The sequence below is a fragment of the Petaurus breviceps genome, unplaced genomic scaffold, assembly GCF_028583685.1.
Source record: "Petaurus breviceps papuanus isolate PSGF00001 unplaced genomic scaffold, PetGlider_PUasm1.0 98, whole genome shotgun sequence".
NCBI lineage: Eukaryota > Metazoa > Chordata > Mammalia > Diprotodontia > Petauridae > Petaurus > Petaurus breviceps.
In genome coordinates, this window is record NW_027187460.1 from 64,462,814 (window position 1) to 64,485,839 (window position 23,026).

At 34.7% G+C, this 23,026-nt stretch overlaps 1 protein-coding gene across 5 annotated transcripts in view; it reads left to right on the forward strand.

Annotated features, from left to right (window-relative positions):
• STK3 (serine/threonine kinase 3) overlaps window positions 1-23,026 on the forward strand; it is a 468,999-nt gene that overhangs the window by 230,497 nt on the left and 215,476 nt on the right. For 4 of the 5 annotated variants that reach the window (XM_069080955.1, XM_069080958.1, XM_069080957.1 and 1 more), the window contains one exon: window positions 21,699-21,836. The exons of the other annotated variant lie outside the window; for it this stretch is intronic. In XM_069080955.1, coding sequence (XP_068937056.1) covers window positions 21,699-21,836 — 138 coding nt within the window. The remainder of the gene's footprint in view (window positions 1-21,698; window positions 21,837-23,026) is intronic. 5 annotated transcript variants of the gene reach the window in all.

The following is a 23,026-nucleotide window of genomic DNA, read 5'->3' on the forward strand; positions in this document are numbered from 1 at the left end:
TTGAAAAACCCAGATGTTGATTTGGTATGGATGTAATGGTTGGACAGATTGGAAACCTGTCTATTTGATCTGTTTCTCTGTCTTGATAATTCTGCCTGTATACTCTGAAGTTCGGGGTGCTGACCTTTTCCCCCTGAACTAAGTAAACAATAGATATGTTTGACTGATTAAAGTAAGCTTGTTAACCCATTTTGAGTTGCTTTCCTTTAACAAAGCAGATCTAAGAACCTGTGTTGGCAGCCACCCTGGGAACGCTGGGGTGCTTGCTGCTACAATACCCTAGTGCCTGTATATCTTAATTCCCAGTTGCATGTAAAATAATAATAATACTAATAATAATTTTTTCAAAGTATTTTCTTAAAGCTCAGCTGATTTTCATTCCCCTAGTGAATCAAATCCAGTGGCTTCATATGGCCTTTAGAGTCAAATATAAACTCCTTCATTTAGCTTTGAAAGCCCTTCATCATCTAGTGAGAACTTTCTTTCTTCCTTCATTGGACATTACTCTTTCTCCCACACTGTGGGTCGAAATGTCTCTTTGTTTCTCATGCATTAACACTTCACCTCCCACTACTGTGCCTTTGTTGTATTAGTTGTCCCCCATGCCTATAGTGTGCTACTTCCTCATTTTTGCCCTGTAGAATACCTTTCTTCCTTCAAGGTGGGTGAGCTGCACTTTTTACATTAAGCTTTTCCCAGTCCTCTCAACTACTAGTTCCTTTCCTCTCATACAGCATTGTATATATTTGTATTAATCTTCTTTATATTTATTCCATATGTATTTTTATATGTCCTTGTTTACTGTCTTAGAATGTAAGTTCTAAATGAAATTAATTATTTCACTTACTGTATTTCTATACTTAGCACCTAGCACAGTGCTTGGCACTCACAGGAGGATCTTAATATTTAATGCTTGTTGACTGATTTATGTGGACTGGAAACTCAGCAAGTACTCAATGAATAAATTAATTGAGTTTTGAATCTAGGGGAGCGGAATTAACAGAATTTTTGGAAATAGATTTTTCATGATGATAGAAACAGAAGCTTATCAAAAGACAAGTTTTCAATTTAGAATGTAACCCTTTTTTTCAGACTACAGATAGGTACACTAGCTGCTGGAGAAATAGCATATCTCTCAGGGAATCTTATATAGATTTTATTTCACAATTTTGAAAAGTAGATCTTTTCCATGAAGGATGGAGGAAGCATTATGTTACCAACTGAGGACTAATGGGAGGACATGGATAAGTGTGGCATAAGTTAAAAAGGTCTGGATGAACATTACCAGTGGAAGGAATATAACTCACACTAATTAGGTCATAGATCCACTGAAAATGTTAGCTGGACCCTCACTGCTACATGATAGACCTCTTATTCATTTCATATCAATGTTCTGACAGTTTAGTTCAGTCACCATTTATAAAATCCGTACTGTGTTCCAGGTCCAATACTAACTCCTGAGTACACAGAGATGAAAATGAAACTGTCTCTAACCCAGAGAAGCTTAATATCTTTATTACCCCCTACTTATTAGTATTTTATTTTTTCTAATTACGTGCAAAGATAGTTTTCAACATTCACTTTTACAAGATTTTGAGTTCCAATTTTTTTTTCTCTCTCCTTCAGCCATTTCCCAATTGATGGACATCCCCTCCATTTCCAGTTCTTTGCTACCACAAAAAGAGCTGCTATAAATATTTTTGTACATGTGGGTCCTTTTCCCATTTTTATGATCTCTTTGGGATATAGACTGAAAAGTAGTAGTATTGCTCGGTCAAGGCGTATGCACAATTTTATAGCCCTTTGGGGATAGTTCCAAATTGCTCAACAAAATAGTTAAATCAGTTTACAACTCCACCCACAATGCATTAGTGTTCCATTTTTCCCATATATGTTCCAACATTATCATTTACTATTTTTCTCATAATACCCAATCTGACAAGTGTGAGGTTGCATCTCAGAGTTATTTTACTTTGCATTTCTCTAATCAATAGAAATTTAGAGCATTTTTTTCATATGACTATAGATAAATTTTTTTCTTTTTTCTTTTTGGAGGAAGGCGGGGCAATTGAAGTTAAGTGATTTGCCCAAGGTCACATGGCTAGTAAGTGTTAAGTGTCTGAGGCCTGATTTGAACTTAGGTCCTCCTGACTCCAGGGCCGATGCTCTATTCACTGTGCCACCTAGCCACCCCTAATAGCTTTCTTCATCTTTCTTCATCATTTCTTCATCTGAAAACTTCCTGTTCATATCATTTTGCCATTAATCAATTGGAGAATGACTTGTAGTCTTATAAATTTGCCTCAGTTCTCTACATATTTTAGAAATGAAGCCTTTGTCAGAGACCTGGGCTGTAAAAATTGCTTCCCAGCTTTCTGCTTCCCTTATAATTTGGTTGCGTTAGCTTTGTTTGTGCAAGCACTTTTCAATTTAATGTAATCAAAATGATTCATTTGCATTTCATAATGTTCACTGTTGTGTGGTCATAAATTCTTCCATTCTCCATAGATCTGACAGGTAAACTATTCCTTGCTCTTCTAATTTGCTTTTGGTATTACCCTTTTTATCTAAATCATATACCCATTTTGACTTTATTTTTTTTTTTAAGCAATTAGGGTTAAGTAACTTGCTCAAGGTTACACAGCCAGTTATTTCTGGGTGTGGTAGTAAGTATCTGAGCCCGGATTCGATCCCAGGTCATCCCAACTCTGGGGCCGGTGCTCTTACTCACTGTGCCACCTGGATGCTCCTAAGCAATTGGGGTTAAGTAACTTGCTCATGGTTACATGGCCAAGTGTTTCTGGGTGGGTGCTAAGTGTCTGAGCCCGGATTTGATCCCAGGTCATCCCAACTCTAGGCCGGTGCTCTTACTCACTGTGCTACCTGGTCGCCCCATTTTGACTTTATTTTGATATAGCATGTAAGATGTTGGTCTATACCTAGTTCCTACTGTACTGTTTTCCTGGAAGTTTTTGTCAAATGGTGAATTTTTATCCCAGAAGCAGGAGTCTTTGGGTTTATCAACTGGTAGATTAATATTGTCATTGACTACTGTGTCTTGTCTCCCTAACTTATTCCACTGATACACCACTCTGTTTCTTAGCCAGTACCAGATAGTTGTGGGGTTTGTTTGTTTGTTGTTGTTTGGAGGGCAGTTGGGGTTGTGACTTGCCCAAGGTCATACAGCTAGTTTTTGTGTTAAATGACTGAGGCCAGATTTTCCAGATTTGAACTCAGGTCCTCCTGACTCCAGGGCTGGTGTTCTATTCACTGTACCACCTAGCTGCCCTTACTAGTACCAGATAGTTTTGATGGTTTCTGCTTTATAATACAATTTTAGGTCTGGTATGGCTAGGCCACCTTTCCTTGAATTTCTTTCCATTAATCCCCTTGATATTCTGGACCTTTTGTTCTTCCAGCTGAACTTTATTATTATTTTTTTTTCTAGCTCTATAAAATAATTTTTGGTAGTTTTTTGTTTTGTTTTGTTTGTAAGGGAGAAGGCAGGCAATTGGGGTTAAGTGACTTGCCCAAAGTCACACAGCTAGGCTAGTAAGTGTTAAGTGTGTGAGCCTGCATTTGAATTCAGAACCTCTGGTGCTCTATTCACTACACCACCTAGCTGCCCCAGTTTTTGGTAGTTTTATTGGCATGGCACTGAATAGGTAAACTAATTTTACGTAGAATTGTCATTTTTATTATATTAGCTCAGCCTACCCACGAGCAACTTTCATTTATTTAGGTCTGACTTTATTTGTGTAAAAAGTGTTTTGTAATTGTGTTCATATAGTTCCTGGGTTTGTCTTGGCAGGTAGACTCCCAAATATTTTATATTGTCTATGGTTATTTTAAATGGAATTTCTCTTCATATCTATTGCTGCTGGACATTGTTAATAATATATAGAACTGTGAGTTTAATTTATTTCCTGCACCTTTGCTAAAGTTGTCGATTATTTCAAGTCATTTTCCCATTGATTCTCTAGAATTTTCTTAGTATTCTATCATATCATCTGCAAAGAGTGATAGCTTTATATCTTCATTGCCTACTCTAATTCCTTCAATTTCTTTTTCTTCTTATTGCTAAAGCTAACATTTCTAGTACAATATTGAATAATAGTGGTGATAATGGACATCCTTGTTTCACCCTTGATCTTACTGGGAATAGAAGCTTAATTTCTTTATTGGATAAACAAATTCTACACAAAATAAGGTGTGTATGTGGGAGGGGAAGCCCTAGAAAGAGAGGGTTTGGAAATCACCCTTGGATAGGCCTTGTATTGTAGGTGGCACAAGAATTTTTTGAGCTGGGCCTTGAAAGGATTTTTTCTCATATTTAGCTAAGTTCTACTTATTAGTACTAGCTTTTCTCTCTGGAGTCATACTTTAGTAAGTTTAATCTCTTCTGGGAGATACTCTGTACATAGTTTAAGAAAGTGATCACGTTTTCCCCTAAGTCTTCACTTCTCTAAAATAAACATCTTCAATTCCTTCATCCAAATCTCAGTTTGGATGGTTTCAGTTTTCTTTTATCATCTTGGAATTCCATCGTCTTGACTGATTTTAGCTTGTCCATGGCTCTCCTAAAATGTAGTAGCTGACACTGGAATATTTCAAATTTGATCTGACCAAGGTAGCATATCAATGAACCTTTCTTTGGACACTTGCCTAAGAAAATATGATGTCACAAAAATAGGCTGCCATATTGTGACATGTTGATTAACTTGGCTTCTCAGAGGCTGTACTTAGGAAGGTGTAAGCTCTGTCTTACAGGGCCTAGTAAGTGGAAAGACTTAAGATACAGACCTGTTGATGGACTATTGTCTAAAGCTCAGTAGGTTATCTGAAAGAAGAGTAATTTTTTTGACCAAAGTAGCTCTCAAAGACCATTTTCTAAGTTATAAAAGGGTTGTACTATTCACATTGGTGAATGATGTACTGACACCAATGAAATCATAGATCCTTAAAATGTTTACTTTTTGTTTTTTTTTAATTTTTAGAAGGTTGTCAGAGGGAAAGAGATTTAGATCTAGTGTTTAGTAACAGTGTTAGTGTTAGTAACAGGATTGGATTTCTTTGGAAGCAAAGAAAAAGAGTTTGGTGTCTCCAGTGGTAATGGCATTGGGGAGGGGTAAAATCTGTACTGTGAGGGTCTGAAAGACAGTATCCTTATACAAGAAGTTAGAATAGAACATTCAACCTCTGTAAATTGAGGAATTTGGTCTAGATCTTTAACAACTGTTCTAGCTCCATATCCTATGGTTGTATATTAATAACTAACACTTATATGGGCCTTTAAATTTTGCACAGCCAGTATCTATATTATCTCATGTTATATTATCTATATTATATATTACATTATATATAATGTGCATTATTATATACAGATATAATATACAAATATAATATACATGTTATCTATATATATTATCTATATTATCTCATCCTTACAACTATACTTTGTGGTGTTTTAAAAAATATTATTTCCTTTTATAAATGAGAGAACTATTATAGCTCAGGGAATTTAAATGACTTGCTAGTAGTTACACAACTAATAAATGTTGAAATCAGGATTGATTTCATCTTTGCAACATCTTTTAAATATACTCTTTCTTTCAACACTTAATACATATCTATTGACTGAACCTACAAGAAGCCTTTCCTTCTGAATTCTTATGCCTTTCTTCTGTTTACTTCATATTTACTTGTATGTAGCTTGTTTATACATACTTTTTTGCATGTTGTCTTCCCTATTAGACTGTGAGTTTCTTAAGGACAGGGATTATCTTTTCCCTCTCTTTGTGTCCCCAGCATTTTGTAAAGTACCTGATATATAGTAGAATTGACTGAGGCCTTTTGAAAAGTTAATAAGATACGAATAACTGGAGAAAACTCATCTTGATAAAAAAGATATATGGCTTTTTGTTTTTAAAGCAACTGATTAGAGCTTTATTTGGGGAAATTTTTAGATATTGAAAATGTGTTGTTTTTCAAGTAATTTTTGTTACTTGATGAAGTAATAGGAATCAGTGAACAAATAAATGTCATGATCAATTCTTGGAGGTTATATTTGTGTCAGATCGAGTAAAGTTGGTTCTTTTGTTTTTTTAGATGCAATTTAAAGCTTTCTTAATGCTAAATAATGTTCTAGTTCTTAAATTATACTTTTGCAAATTTAAAAGGAAAATGTTTAAAGCAGTTTTAGGGGAAAGTTCCATAATAGTTTGCTATTTTAAATTTATACCCATGAGAACAAAGGATTTCCCATACTAAATTATTAATAAATTTAGTTAGTATACTTAGATAAATAAATGTTGAAAAAAAATGGAGTTTCCAGAATTACAAATGAAGATTACAAAAACAGACAGATAAATAACAAGACCATACCTGGTGTTTTCAAGAATGTTAACAAAAGTGTGCTGAGAAAAATCAGTCACCTCAGCCCCAACTCCAGACTCATCTCAGTCCTGATTCTTCTTAAGGTTAACTGTAGTGCTAAGAAGAATGATTGGTGCAGGTCAAAATGAGAATATGGTTCTTTAGTTTGGAGAAGTCTGAAGAGAGAGGTTAGTTTTTTAAAGCCATTTTTTCATTCTGTAAATACTTGAGTTCATACCATTTCTTTCTGAATCAAGAAGGACTTAGTAGACAAATCCTGGGTGGGGGGGGGGGGGCACCTGTGTGCCCTGAGACCATTTAAGGGACTTGTTCAGGCCACATAGTTAAATAAGTATTAAAACCTGGGTTTGAATCCAGGTCCTTCTGGCTCCAAATTTAGCACTCTATTCATTAGCCATCCTGCCTCAATGCAAAGTGACAGGAGGAATAAAGTAGAAGTATGAGATTGTCTCCTCCTTCAAGAAAATGATTGATTATGTAATATTCTTGTTCAGGCCAATACTTTAAAAAATCAATTTCATATTCTTAACACAATATCTTTTACTCTTATTCAGGCTTAGTTTTAGGAAAAAAATATATAAATACTTTAATGCACCATCCAAAATTCTAATAATGAACTCTGATGAGTAGAGTATGGCATATGTCCAACAGAATCTGTTCAGAATTTTCCTTTGGGTTAAACCTCAGTTGGGGAAGATGAGGTAACTTTAATGTTGAGCCAGATTGTTCTTTAGCCTTTTTCTCCAAAGACTTGCCAAATTCAGAATTCTCTTTGTATTCTGGAATTGGGAAATTGCATTTAATGTGGAGGTTTGCCAATGATAGCAATTCTTGGCAAGGTAATCTTGTTCCCTGTGCTTAATTATAAAGCTTTATTATAAACTTTTGTATATATGCACTATATAGATTCTCATTACTCTTTTAAGGTGAGTTCACTTACTCCATATTACTTGACTTGATCTGATATTTTCTTTTGTTTGACAGTTTATCAGAAACTCAAGTATTTTTATCAATTCAATTTAAGACCAGGTTTTATATTTTTGTATCCCTCCAAGCAGTTGTCTTGGTGCTATCTCTGTAGTTGACCTCAACTGAATATTTAAAATAATAAAATTTTAGAGATGGAAAGGAACTGAAATATGGTATGGTACAGTTGCCTCATTTTACAGATGAGGTCCAGAGAAGTAAGCTGTTTTTCCAAGGTCATGCTTATTAAATGAATGAATATGTTTAGCTGTCATTGATTATGAACTATTCATATCTGATTATCAATAACAATAGCTGACATTTACAAGTGCTTTTCAAAGTACTTTACTTGCATTATTTCACTTGACCCTCACAACAATCTGAGCACGAAAACACCAACAAATATTATTGTCCCTCTTTTATAAATGGATAAAACCAAGAATCAGAAATTAAGTCATTTTCAAACAAACAGTAAATGTTCTAGGTGGGATTCGAATCCAAATTTTTTTAGTCTCCAAGTCCAGCATTCTTTCCATCACATTGTATCTTAATAGATGAGTAACACTATTACAAGATTAATGTTTAATATTTCCTTTTTTTAAAATCATGAATAAATATTAACAGATATGGGATGTCCATATTATAACACCTTACATTTTTCACCCATGTTTGTAGATAGCTATTCAGTTTCTTGGCTAACTCTCATTTCAACTTGCTCTCACACCTAATGGTTATATTATTCAGAATCTTTCAGGGTCCTAGGGTTAATCCTACTGTGAAGAATATACTACCCTTACTCACTACTCCAAAATTAGAGCCCCCACAGATAATGTTTATATTTATACCACTAGCCATTCACAGTAATGACATTTTAGGTCTTAAGCATAATGATTTATTTAGCAACAAGGCAGAAGAAATAATAGTATTATCATAAGAGTTCATATTAAAATAAATGCATAAATAATAAACTTTTCCATGCATAAATGAAGAATAATCCCTGCATAAACCTGAGTCACATTCTCCACCCTTTGAGGAAGAGTGGGAACAGAGAGAAATCTGCCATTGAGGCACAGAAGTGAGGAAAACTCATATGCCCAGCATAACTCACAACTTTGGAACTGTTGATGTTAGTATCCTCTCTTAGGAATGGCCTATAAAAATCCTTTGATGAATGTAGCTACTGTGTTGATTAGATGCTTCCATTGCTAATCTGAGTTCACCTATGCTGTAATTTATTTGACACCTCCCATGATGCTCAGAGAAATTCATTTATCCATTGTTTTCATACTCTGATTCTCTGCTTCCACAGTGTTTACTCATCTAGATGGCCTTATCACCAGCAAATATAATATTTATCACTTTCACTTCCAACTTATCTGCTGTATTTCTGAGTGCTTTCTTTTCATGTCTCTCTTATCTTCTGGTTCCAAAATCAAATCCTCATCTTCTGTTTTTTTGCACTTGTCCTCAAGTCCTATAATTGTTCTAGTGTCCTTCTCTCTCCAGTATATAGTGATACCTTGTCACATGAAAAACTTAATGACTCTTTCTCTAAGTTAAATTCAACCTCTAGCAATTGTCTCTCAAGAGTTACCGTACATATTCTGTGGTATATTGTGTTAAGATGCTAATGTAAACCTAATTTCTGCCTTCCATTTTGCCAGACTATTCTTTTCAAATAAAATAATACAAGGTATTAATGGAGAGTAAGAACACATACGTACACACACATACACATACAAAATAGGGGTGGAATTTTGAGATTAGAAAAGACTTTGAATTGGAGGTGGCACCTGAGGTTACTTTGAGGGAAGCTAATGATTCTGAGAGACAGAAGTGAAGAGGGATTGTATGATAGGCATAGAGGCCCACCTGTGAGAAGTCTGGAGCTTGAGGACCTGTCCAGCTAGAATATAGAGTACACCAAGGGAAGAACCATAAATTAAATCTGGAAACCTGTTGCTAAGCCATTTTGTGGAGAGCTTTAAGAACCAGGCAGAGGATTTTGTATTTTATCCTAAAGACAATAGGGAGCATTAAAAGGTTTTTTGATCAGGGGAGTGAGATTATTAGACTTTTTTCTTAGGAAAACTATTTTGGCAGTCATGTGGAAAACTAGAAGCTGGGAGATTTATCAGGACATTGTAGTAAAAAATCAAGTGAGAAGTGATGAGAATCTGAGTTGTAAGTAAGTGAATTTGAGTCACTCTTAACAATTCCAAATTACAAAGGTATTACTAATGTAAATGAATTTTATTTAAATATATTCAAGTATCACTTCCCCACATTTAAAAAAATAAGATCTAAGGTGCTAATTTTGAATAATGAGAAAATAGTACTATATGTTACTTGAAGAACCATTTTGTATATATTTTTAAATGCTTTATTAACTTCTGATTTACGTCATTCATTTCCACCAGATTTTGAGTTACAAATTTTCTCCCTGTTTTTCCCCTACCCACCGCCCCAAAATAGCAGTCCCACAGGATATCTCCTCCTCCAATCTGCTCTCTTCCATATTTTCTCCCATGCCCCTTTTGACTTTTCCAGTGGATCTTTATGCCCCAGTGCCTGTATATCTTATTTCCCAATTCATTTTGTATGTTTTTTTAAAAAAGAAATTAAACCTACTGTCTTATAATTTTTTTCAGATAAGTTCTCCCTTCATTCTTTAGGTATATTTACTTTTTCTTTGTAGAGTCTGTAACTCCCCATAATATTGAAAAAGAAGAGAATCTTTTAAGATTACCACATCATACCTTGCATGTCTTGCTCATCTGTACCAAAATAATTAGCTGAAAATACTGCTACAGCTTTTGAACAAAATATATTTAACTTATGCATAAGCTGTTTTATGGTTCAAAAGGATTAAATTAAAATCTTGATGCATTTGTGCCTTACTAATTTTGTATATTAATTTCCTCTAAAGAAATTCACATATTTAATATATTTTGAAATTTTAACTATGGGCTAGCATTTTAAAATATTAAATAATTTTCCAGTAATTTTTGTGTAAAAAGTATAACAAATCTACAATTATCTAGAATACTTCAGTGAATCTATGATCTTATCAATGTAGGTATTCCTTTTAATAATATAGATCACATTGTTATCTATCCTTGCTTTCCCATCCTCTACTAATCAAGTCCAGGACATCTCAGAAATTTTTCACAGGAGATTTGACTTAATGTACTGGAGATGCTTGTCTAGATCTGTTCATATTGCATGGCTATCAGCGAAGCACATAAACTTTTTCATGGTTTATCGCTTGTTTTTCAGTACATGACTGGCCCACCTTCTTTTCTGTTTACGTATTGTTGTTAATATCATCCATACTTCTAGGCAATTCGTTGTTGGTCATTTACTGTAATCTCTCATTCCCGCTATGAATCTCTCCTTTACCTTTGGGTCACTTACAACATTTTATTTAAACTGTGCTATCGTATGCTTCTCAGCCAAATAGTAATTAGTAAAAAAAAAAAAAAAATATATATATATATATATATATATCGGTGTTAAAAAGATGGACTTGTGTTTTAAGTAAAAATTTGGGGTCATTAAAAACACTGTCTTGTTTCTCAAATGCAGTATAACTAGATGTGCTCATCCTCTTGCTTTCAAAAGCAGTATTCAATGTTAAACCACTTTTTCTTACATAGGCGAATCAGTTAATCTCGCTTAGCCTTCATTTCCTCAGTCTTTAAATGAAGATAATTATCCATGTCAAGGGTTGTTTTTAGGATTGTAGATTTAAAGCTTAGAATCCAGTGCTCCTCGTTTTCCACATGAGGGACTAAGGTCACATAGGTAGTCTGTGGCAGAGCTAAGCTTTGAACCCAGGTCTTCTGCCTGTGAATCCAACACTTTCTCCTCCGTAGTAAAATTGATCTTCCTTAAGGGCATGCAACCTTCCTTTTCCCCTAACCTACCCCTCCTCACTTCCAAGCATTCATTTAATTCTAGTGGTTCCCAATTACTTCCAGGAAAAAGATAGAAAAATCCTCTTTAAAAAGACAAAACAAAACCCTTTAAACCTTCCCACTCAGCCCCCCCTTTTCTAGTCTTCTTACATCTGATTTTCCTCAACATACCCTGTAATCCAGTGACGCTTGCCTCTTTGCTCTTCCTTTTAGAAGACACTCTTATTTCCCTGGTCTGGACATTCTCACTGTGTTCCCTAATCGTAGAATGCTCTCCTTTCTAATCTTCACCTCTTAGCTTCCCTGAGTTCTTTCAGGTCTTAGCTAAATTCCCATTTTCTATAAGAAGTCTTTCATAAGCCGACATTAATCTTAATGTCTTCCATCTAAGATTTTCCACAATTTATCCTGTATATCTGTACACAGTTGTTTTCATATTGTCTTTCCCATTTAACTGTGAACTCCTTGAAAGCTGAGACTGTTTTCCCCCCATTCTTTCTATCCCTGTTGCTTAGCACAGAGTATGGCACATAGTAGGTTCCTGATAAATCCTTATTGCCAAATTGCATTTTAATATACTTGTCCTTGGCAATTCCTCACAGTGGTGTGTTGCGGCCTACTCAGCCCACCATATATACCTTTCCATTAGACTTTGAATGATCCTTAACTTTGTTTCCAAAAAACCACATAAGTGTACATATTGGAAATGCTAAAAGGCATGATGTAATAAGAAGAAATGCAAAGAAGAGATCCTAGCAAAATACTTTAGAAAAAATTGAAAAGAATACATTTAATTTAGGAGAAGTTCCAGAAGACTTCATGGAAGAGCTAAGAGGTCAGCTTTGCCATGGAAGGATAGAATAACTTTAGCAGGTAAGGAACCTGACTTTAGGTCCAGTCCTTTATTGACTATGCTGGTTGACCACTATAGTAATAGTAATACAGAATTAAGCTTAAGCTATATAGTGTATCCCCAGAATCTTAGTGCAGTTTTAAGTTAAGTCTTTGGGAACACCCCATTTTGTGAGCTAAATGGGCCTTTGTGTACTAGTTTGAGAACTGGACATTATTTCTGTGGAAAAATATAGTTCCCAACATCACACCTAAAAACAAACTTTTAGAATACAACCCATTGGTAAAATGTAGGATATCTCCTATGCAATGCAAGATATAGAGTAAGAGGGGTGGCTAGGTGGTGCAGTGAATAGAGCACAGGACCTGAGTTCAAATCTGGCCTCAGACCTTTAACACTTAATAGCTATGTGACCTTGGGCAAGTCACTTAACCCCAGTAGCCCAGCCTTCCCCCTCCAAAAAAAAAAAAGATTTCGAGTAAGAGTTTCACATTGTTTTAATCATTGAAAATAACTGAAAATAACCAATTGTCTTTGAACTTAAGATACACAAATACTAGAATAAAATTCATGGTGGTCCATTTATGCCTACTGCTTCTGTATGTCTGAAAGTCTGACTTTTTATGTTGTATTGGATCAAATGAGATAGTTATAAAGCAGTTGGCACAGTGCCAGGCATATAGTAGATATATATGTAATAAATCACCACCCTCCCTTTCCTTGGTATAACTCCACTCCATAGAAGTTGTATGTAATAAGTATAGTAGCTTCTTTGGTTTGTCTTTTTCCTAATTCCATAGGTGTTTCTTGATTCTTAACCTTGGAAGCTGTAGTTAAGTTAAAAGGTAGTCTAAGTGGGAGGATAAAGGGAATATTTTTATTTAGACCCATAAACTTATTATTTTTTTTCTTTTTTTGATTGTCAGCTTATGATCAGGGAAATTCTTTTTAAAGCCTAATCTAAGGTTTAAGGTAGTTAAGCAACACAGTCAAGAAACAAATAAAATGAGCTTATCTTTCTCAGTAATAACATTCTTCAATCAAAATGGTGTTTGAGATAAGATAAAGTTATATGACTAATGCTTATTCATGATCCCCCCCCCCCCCCCCCCGTTAAAATCTTAGGGTAGATTTGGCTAAGCTTCTGATTCTTTTATTGGCCAAGGTGCCCTCTATTTAACCTGCCTTTTAGTACTTCGGTCTATTAAAGGAAAGGGCCCTTCTGCCTGAAAAGCAGGAGTGTTCTTGGGAGTGCTTGTGATGGTTGTGGGGAAATCCCTTTTGCATCATTTTGCTTTTGCTTAGAATTTAAATACCATCTGCCAGTCATCCCAGTTCTGTATTTCCTCTGATAATAAAATTTATTAAATGAGCATTTTCCCTAATTTAGTTGCCATTTATTGGATGCCTACAAACCACTCAAGTGCCCTACTCATATAAAACAATATTTGAAGTTTTACTGACATATATATATGTATATATATATATATATATATATACACACACACACACACACACACACACACACACACACACTTTCTAAGAGTAAATATCCATTTTGCCTGATAGGTATATTACTTTTTATATATTTGAGCTCTTTTTTCCCCTCTTATAGACATTATTTATTTTTTGCTTTTTGATAGGGCAGTTGGGGTTAAGTGACTTGCTCAAGGTCTCACGGCTAGTTTTTGTGTTAAGTGTCTGAGGCCAAATTTTAACTCGGGTCCTCCTGACTCCAGGGCCAGTGCTCTATTCACTGCACCACCTAGCCACCTCCATATTTATTTATTTCTTATAGTCATTATTTCCTGAGAAATAAATTATTTGAAATTATCTTTTGTGGTTAGTTTTAGGTGAAAATAAAAGGAAGACAAATCAACTTTATGGGAACATGTTTTAAAGTTGCAGCATTTTGATGACTGTTATCAGGACTTATTTGTACCACATACTGTGACATTAAATGTTTGTTAATGAGTAAGGATGGACATTTTACATTCATTTGATGGTAATACTGTGTCAACAACTGTTCCAGTTAGTCTTTTTATCCTTAGGTTTCTAATAGCTACTGGAGAGTTGAGACTGATATGTTAAGATTATCTATAGATAAGATCTTAACTAGGCAGCTCAAAGTTCAGAGGAGATCATTAGCTTCATGTGTTATCTATCAATATATAACAGAAGTTCAGATGAAAAGTACTTATATAGACAATGTAATATATCACTTTCCAGCAATTAGAGGTAATCCTAGGAGCTTAGAGCTAGTAGTATCATTGCTGTTTGTCCTTCATTCTCAAAGAAGAACATGACATCAGGAAGGTGATATCACGATTTGCAAGTGAGTTAGATTTAAGTGAGACAGGGCTGTGCAGAGTCACCAGCCTCACTCTCTGCTCTGGAGCCATCTGGATCCAGTGGCAAGATAACAGATCAGAATGACTGGAGATGGCCCTGGATGTAGTGGGAAACCTTGGACCTTTTAAGCTAAGGTTTTTCCAAGTCTTAGTTTGTATGAGGCAATGCCCATTCAGTGATTAAGGCTATGTAAGAAATGAGGCAAAGAATAACCTCTTTTGCCTAGTCAAAAACAAAACAAAACAAAAATGTAAATTTGGGAGGGAAAGATCCTCAAGGTTTCTGACTGAAACAGAAAAAATAAATTGATATTTACACTCACTTTGAGCCAACAGAACCCAAACAATGACTCAGATAGGCTTGAACTGGGACCTGTTGTTGACCAATCAATAAGGACCAGAGTGATTTTGGTTTAAGGCTTTGTCCTTAAAAAGGAAATCTAGCCTGCAAACCCCAAGATATCTTGAGGTTTCAGTGATCAAAATTTATATTCTTTTGGGCAGAGCACCTGCAGGTAAGAGTATGATTTCCTATGTGGAGAAAGGGAAAGGAGGGAGAGAGAAAGAATGAAGTATGGAAGACAAGACAGAGTGAAGGAAGGAAAAGAGGGAGGGAGGGAGGGAGGGAGGAAGTAAAGAAGGAAGGAGCGAGCTGCATTACTCAACTGGAACTGGCCATTTGGTTCCTGGAATTGGCCAGTTGAGTCCCCAGTGGGGCAACTACTACTTACTATTCACAGGTTGTTGTTTGTCCTTCATTCTTGAAGAGGACCATAACGTTAGGAAAGTGATGTCATGACTTGCAAGTGAGGCAGGGTTGTGCAAAGTCACCATCAAAGTTCACAATGTTCATCCATTCACTTAGTAACAACAGAAGTTTTTGATCTTTAAACAGGGTAGTGTTTTAATGACACGGATTGTTTGTCATTTGTCATAGTAGCTTTTCACTAATCTTCCCTATCATTTATTTAACTAGCATTTATTAAGTATTTGCTATATCCTAGGCACTGGAGATACAGATAGAAAAATGATGTAGTCCCATCCCTCAAAGAACTTACATTCAAATGGAGATACATACAAAGACATAAGGTTATTTCTTAGAATTAGGGATAAGGAATACTAACTTCTGGATGAATCAAGAAAGAATTACTGTAAGAGATAGCATTGGAGCTGAGCTTGACGGAAGCTAGGGATTTTCTGAAGTGGAGGCAAGGACTGAATGCATTCCAGGCATTGAATGCAGCAAGCAGAACAACTGGGATAGAATGTAAAGTATATGAAGTAGAAGTAATGTACAGTAAGCCAGAAATGGTAGGCTGGAGTAAGATTGTAAAAGGCATTAAAAGCCAAGTAGAGAAGTTTGTAATTTTGTCCTGGAAGCATTTAGAAGCCACTGGAACTTCTTGGCAAGGGAGTAACATAGTCAGACTCATACTTTAGCAATTTCAGTTTTGCAGCTGTGTGAAAGATGGTTTGGAAAGGGAAAATACAAGGAAAGGATTTCAATTAGGAAGTTATTGGAATAATTGAGGTAGAGGTTAGATATAGAGCCTGAGCTAGAGGGTTATCTTTTTGAGTAGGTATAAAGGGACAATTGCAAAGGTAGATTCCACCTGTTGAGTTAGATTAGAATCAATAAGACTTGGCAATTGATTTGATGTGAAGGATGAGTGAGAGTAATGGATAAAATATAATTCTTAGGTTACAAACTTGGGTGACTGGAAGGGTGGAGGTGATTTCAACAAGAATAGAGATGTTAGGAAAAGAGGTTTTATTTTGGGGATAACAGAGAATCTTGAGTGTGTCACAGCTTTGGACATTTCATTTTGTAAATATAAGTTCTATTTGGATGTCAAGATACCTACAGAGCATACAGTTGGAGATGTCTAATAAGCAGTTGGTAATATGATCCTGGAGTTCAGAAGAGAAACTATGGTTGGATATATAGATTTGGGTGTCATTTGCATAAAGATGGTAGTTGAACTCATGGTTGCTGATGAGATTACTAAGAGAAAAAGTACAGAGGAGGAAGAGCTGAGGAACCTGGATAGAACTCTTAAAATGTACTCACACAAAGTGAGTGGGCGTGGTTGATGATTCAGTAAAGGAGACCTAGAAGTAGCAGAAGTCAAATAGAACTAGGAGAAATCAGTGTTACAAAAACCCAAGGAAAGGAGAGAATATACAGGACAGGGGTTGGGAAAGTGTCAGATGCTGCAGAATGGCCAAGAATGATGAGGACTAAGAGAAGGCCAGTCCTACATCCTTCAAGACCTACTGGGTATAGTCCTATACCTACATGATGCCTTTTTAGACTATTCTGCCCTATACTGATCTATTACTTCTATGACTTTTAATTGCTTATTTTCAGTAATAACAATTATATTTGTTTATGAGCATTTTCAAGTTTATTAAATGCTTTACATCTATTATCTCATCTGATCATTAGAACAACCCTGTGAGGGAGATAGTACAAATAATATTCCTATTTTACAGATTAAGAAACTAAGACTTAGAGAATGACTTACCTAAACAATTTAAATGTCAGACCTGGGATCCAAACTTAGGACTTTTTACTCCAAGTCTAGTATTCTTTCTGCTACATCATAGATGTCTAATATATCTTATAGTTTAGCCCTTTGATACTTCATAAAATCCATGATTCAATCGGTATGGATGGTATAAATATCCTCAAGAGTTTCTGTAGTAAAATAATTATTAATAACAATTTTTTTATTACTGTTTGGTAGCCAACCTTTTGGTGATGAATCTTTCCATATTTAAGTAGGTTGGTCATTAGAGGACAGTCACATAATCTCTATGTGGGCAATATTATTTTGCCTTTGTTAGAGTTTGTAATCCTGATATCATAGCTACTCTTCAGAACCTAGATTTTCCCCCTAAAGTTTTAAAGGTAGATTTTAGTGAAGGGCTATTAGCACTTAATTGTTCTCTAATTATTTTGATTTCTATTTCTTGCCTAAATTGTAAGCTTTCTGAGCTATAGTTGTAGCTATATTTGAAGCTATTCTTCTATAATCTCTTCCTCATTCCCCATAGAATACTACAAAGTACTACATTTTTACTATATCTTGCACAATTTATATACCTGTTTGTTTTAGAAGGATTTTTTATGATACTTTTTAATTTTTACTATATTTGGATAAAGTTCCCGTTTATGAGAACTAATGCTGTATCCTGAAAGAAGATGGGTTTTGTTCATGAGCAAGTTTTGTTATTTCTTATCATCACAAGTCTTGTATTATGTTTTCATTCATTTTCCTTTAAAGAAAAAAAATCCTTTTGTGGTTACTTTCATAGCTAGCAGCCTCTGATGTTATAGTGTAATGACATTAGCCCATTCAAAAAATGATTGTGATGATGACTTAAAAAATGTCTTGTCTCTCATCTTCTTTAATATCTTTAAATTAGAATAATTCACTAAATCATTTTTCTTACTTATGTCAAATTAATATGCATTTATTTAATACTAAATGTTCAAGTTGAATTTGTTAATTTGCTCCTTTCCTATTAATTTCCATAGTTCAAGCTGTCATCCATGTTCTAATCATGTAATCTTGATTTTTTTTTCTGCCAACCATTCCTGTTATTAGAATAATTGTCCCTGCCTTGCTTAAAGAGTTAAAATTTTTCTTTTTCTTCATCCTCTATTTTAGAAGTAGATAAGAAACTAGGGGAAAACTGTCATTCCTACCTTCTCTGATCTTTAAGGTTCTGTTTAACATTGATTGACCCATAGTTCTCTGATACATATGAAATGACCGAACAGATAGAGGGTGCTGTCATTTTCTACATCAAATGACAGTGAAAAAATTGTTACCTCAAGTTGGTTCTTGCTTTTATTTTTCCTGAGGGGTGATCAATTATCAGGGTTGGTTTGTTGATTCCAGTAAATAGAAGGCAATGTGATGTAGTAGAATAATGTCTTGGCCCTGCCACTGTACTAGATATGTGACCTTTCATAAATTATTTCATCTTTCTGAACCATGGTTTCCTCATCTAATAAATATGAGAAGGTCTTATAGGGTAGTGAGGGAAAGTCAAATCAACAAGCATTTTTTGAGCTTGCTAAGTGATGTGGTACAAAGGAAAGCATTTTATAACAATCAAATAACTATTCAATGGGAGCTAATATTATAAAGTATATTGCAAAAAATTTCAGAAACATAACTGAAAAATGTTCCCAAATTAATAGTGCACAAACAGTATTTGAGGATAATCACGTAGGTATATGATTATATCCATGACAATTCACTGTATTTACTGTTTTCCCTTTATCTTTTTTCCACACATAATCTGAAAATTTCTTTAAGTATTGAGCAATTCATCTTCAACTATAGAATACACACTGTTGTCTGTATGAAAATATTTGGCACACAAATTCATTTGCATTAAATGTGTCTATAACCTATGCATGCCTACTGAAACTGTGTTGTGTGTTCTTGGGCAGTCTTTAAGGTCCCTTAAATATTCTCTTTCTTAAGTTTATTATTTACTGATTTTCCTTTTCCTGTTACTTGGGATCTGCTTCTGTCATTTAATGGAATCTGTACCAGAATTATATGTATATGAAAGGAGTAAAAGTTACGAAGAATGTAGTAAAGGGCAAGAGAGAAAAGAACAGGTAGCTCTGTCCCCTGATGAGAAGCTGTTAGACATTTCTAGTAGAAGAGGTCAAACAACGTTCAGTCCTATATCACTCAACCAAGTCTGCAAGAAGCCTTTGCTTACATTCTACTTGAATGTGTGTGTATGTGTACACATCCATATCGACTCAGAAACATCTCCTGCCTTTCCATCCATCCTTGACCTACTTATGACCATTGAGTTAGATGTGATGTCATCAAGTGAAACTTTAAAGCCTAGTTTATGTATCACAGTTGACCTCATATAAGCATAGAAATGCTTATCTATAAAGAAAGGATTTGCTAAGTAAATTATTAGAATAAACAAAATTATTAAATGATATGTAAACTACCAAGAGAACAGGTGAATTCCTCATTTACGTATCATTTATTAAATTGATTACTAATTATTCTTACCTATTCATTATAGTATCTTTGGATCTGTGCTACATAACCTATTCAATTAATTATTCTGTGTGTTCAGATTGCTATATTACTAGTAAACCTTACTTTAAATGAAAATTTCAAAATATAATGCATAAATGATTCTTCTTTTACAAATTGTATAAGCTTTCTTCATACTTTAAAATCTGACTTGCATTTGCAAAACTATTAACCAAAATTCTTTCAGCAATAGATCAATTATATGCAGGAAACTATGCAGTTACCTTCAATTTTAAGTTTGTAATCACAGATTCTAATATTATAAGAAAGATAGCTGCACTCTTTGTCACTATACTAGTTTCTTCAGAACAGAGACATTGTGGGGCGGCCAGGTGGCTCAACGAGTAAGAGCACCGGCTCCAGTGTCGGGATGACCTGGGGATCAAATCCGGGCTCAGATTCTTAGCACCACACCCAGAAATAACTGGCCGTGTAACCTTGAGCAAGTTACTTAACCCCAGTTGCTTTAAAAAAAAAAAAAAAAGAACAGAGACATTGTTTTCAAATAAGAGTAATAATTAGCTCTATCAACCCAGAAAACTGATTAGAATACTGGAATTATGGAGCCAAACAGTACATGAGAGGTCATATAATATAATCTTTTATTTTGCTAATATGGAAAATGAGGCCACAAATGTTATATGTATAACTAGATAGACTCCTAGTAATTGGCTCTTTACATTCTCTATAAAAAAAAAATCATAGGGAAAAATGGATAGACTCCACATTAGGATACTAATTTGGCAGTTGCTCCTAATTTTAAAAAATTATTAAAATTTTTGCTGGACTTTGATCTATAAACGAAAATGGTTACAAAATGTTTTCTTTCTTCCTTTTGTTTCATTTATTTAATCTTTTTGTAACCTCTTTTCCCTCCATTATTTCAAGGGGTGTGTGTGTGTGTAGTAAAGTACTGAAGTTTTATAATTTGTTAAATGATAATTACAATTTTTAATAGAGTAGTAACAGACACTTAGTAAGTGCTTACTATAACACCATGTTAGGTTCTAGGGGAGAGACCAAAGTTTAGATAGATTATTAGGCACCATGATGCTTATAGACTAATAAGGGATATGTAACAAACAGATCACCATAAAATACAGTATTCCCTGATATGTATATTAAATATTGCAAAACAAAACTCTATATGATATGCAAAGAGATATATTATTAGGCAGGTGAGGGGGGCAGTCCAGGGAAGTCTTTGTAGGAAAAAAAAAAACACATCATTTAAATTGTATTTTAAAGGGTAGAAATTCAGTGAGGAGGAAAATAAGGGCTACTCCAGAGATAGAGAGAAAAGACATATAAGAAGTCAAGCATAGGTCATGTTTTCTGTTAGAGAACAGCCCAGTTTGGCAAGATTGTAGATGTGGAAGGGAATAATATAAAATGTGATTGAAAGAGTATGGGGTCAGGCTGAAAAGTTTGAACTTAATACATTTGAGCAGAAGAATAACACAAGCATATCTATGCTTAAGAGAGATTATTCCTGCTGAATTGGGAAAGATTTATTGGAGAAAGAGTAGAGATATGAAAGGTCATTTATTCCATATCAAAATATGGAATGAATCAAAAATATTGCAAATATTTTCTGGCCAAGTTTTATTTTAAATCATAGCTGTAACATCTTAATCACTTGGAATGTTTGTGATCACTGAGGCAAATTCGATTCTTGTTGGCCTTTTAGGGTGCCATACTCATATAAAACTAATACACTTAGATATAATTAAGAGGTGGGAAGTGTATTTGTCTTTCAGCAGTAGAATTTAAGAGGAATATTTTAAACCAGGAAATGCCTTTAGTTTGTTAAAAGGGTCAGAAGTGAAAAATCTTCTCTGGAGACTGATCAATAGTAATAGATAAAATAAAGAATGATGTGCTCAATGAGGTGCAGTTTAAATAGAGGAAATTTAATGGGAAGTGGCTACATTGGTAGCAGATGGACTTGCTTCCTGAATCTAAATTTTACTGGAAATCTTAGACCAGTTAAAATTTGTTCTTCAGATTCAGAGTCTGATAACCAAAGTGGATAAGGAGATTTGTTTATTTGACTGTGCTCTTGTGATTTTTGCAGATTTTTTTTTCACCTGTTGATTTGGGATTTTTATTTTTTCACTAGGCTATTTTTATGATTCCCACAAATCCACCACCAACATTCCGGAAACCAGAACTTTGGTCTGATGAGTTCACAGATTTTGTCAAGAAGTGCTTAGTGAAGAGTCCTGAGCAGAGAGCCACAGCAACACAACTTTTGCAGGTTAGTGCATATGCCACTCAAGAAGGTCCCCTTGTTCCTGCCCCTCAATTTCCTGGCTTTTAGCCATGGGGCTGCTGTGAGTTTCATAATTCAGGAAACTTTAGTTATGACTTAAACCTCCCAAGATGCATAGATTATAGCAGCCTCTCCCTCTTAAATCTCTTTTTGTCTTCTTTTGCCTGGTTTTTCCCCCAGTGTCCTTTCCATTTGAGTTTTTGCCATTAAAAAAGTTAGCTACACACTTTGTTATTTTAAAACAAATGTTTCAAAGGATTCTGTGTTCAGAAACTGAGCTGCTGTTGTACTTTATTCACATACTGCCCAGTGTTACTGTTTCTAATGTTTTCCTTCTAATATATTCTGAGTCAGTTTCTCCTCTTCAGTTTTTTGTTATACTATATGATAAATATATAGATTTATAATATGGATCTATATATGAAATTTCCTTGATGAAAATTTGACTATTACAGGCTTTCACTATTGATTTTCTATAGAAGACTGCCTCTGCAGAGTTGTATAAATAACTGAAAGTGCAGCGAATATAAAACTTGTGACTAATAGAGCAAACTCTAGCCTTAATGGATCTCCTCCATAATCATACAAGATTCTTTTATAGGTGCAGCTTCAGAAATAATTTTTATTCATCAGCTTTCTGATTGTCAATATCAAGTAGGCATAAAACAGGGAGATATGCTTACCAAAAGTGTTCAACATTGTCATAGAAGATAAACTATTTAGAGTCCAATGGAATTCCTTAGAGTGAGTGAGGGCTTTCAGTGTTCTGTTTGTGAGTGAATTCTTCTGGCTCGTCACGCTGAGGTCACTCAGAAGAAGTATATGGAGCATTACAAGTAGGAAAAAGAAGTGGATGAAGAGTGCCTATTTCCAAATATGTGGCATGCATTTGTATGGACAATTAAACCATATGTCTTAGACAGACAGTTTAGATGGTCTCAGAATTGAATAGAAGGAAGAGGATAGACTGCTTTCTAGCTAGGAAACTAAGCATATCATTTTAATAGCATTATCTTTCCAGGATAACTGTGAATTGTGAATCGTTATGATGTCAAAATAATAAAATTGTGAGTTATCTAAAGGGGAGTGGAGAAATGTATTGTGGGTAGGAATAGCTTGCAATGTATTTTAAAAGATGATTTACGTAGAAGAGGAACAAAAAAGACATCCTCCAG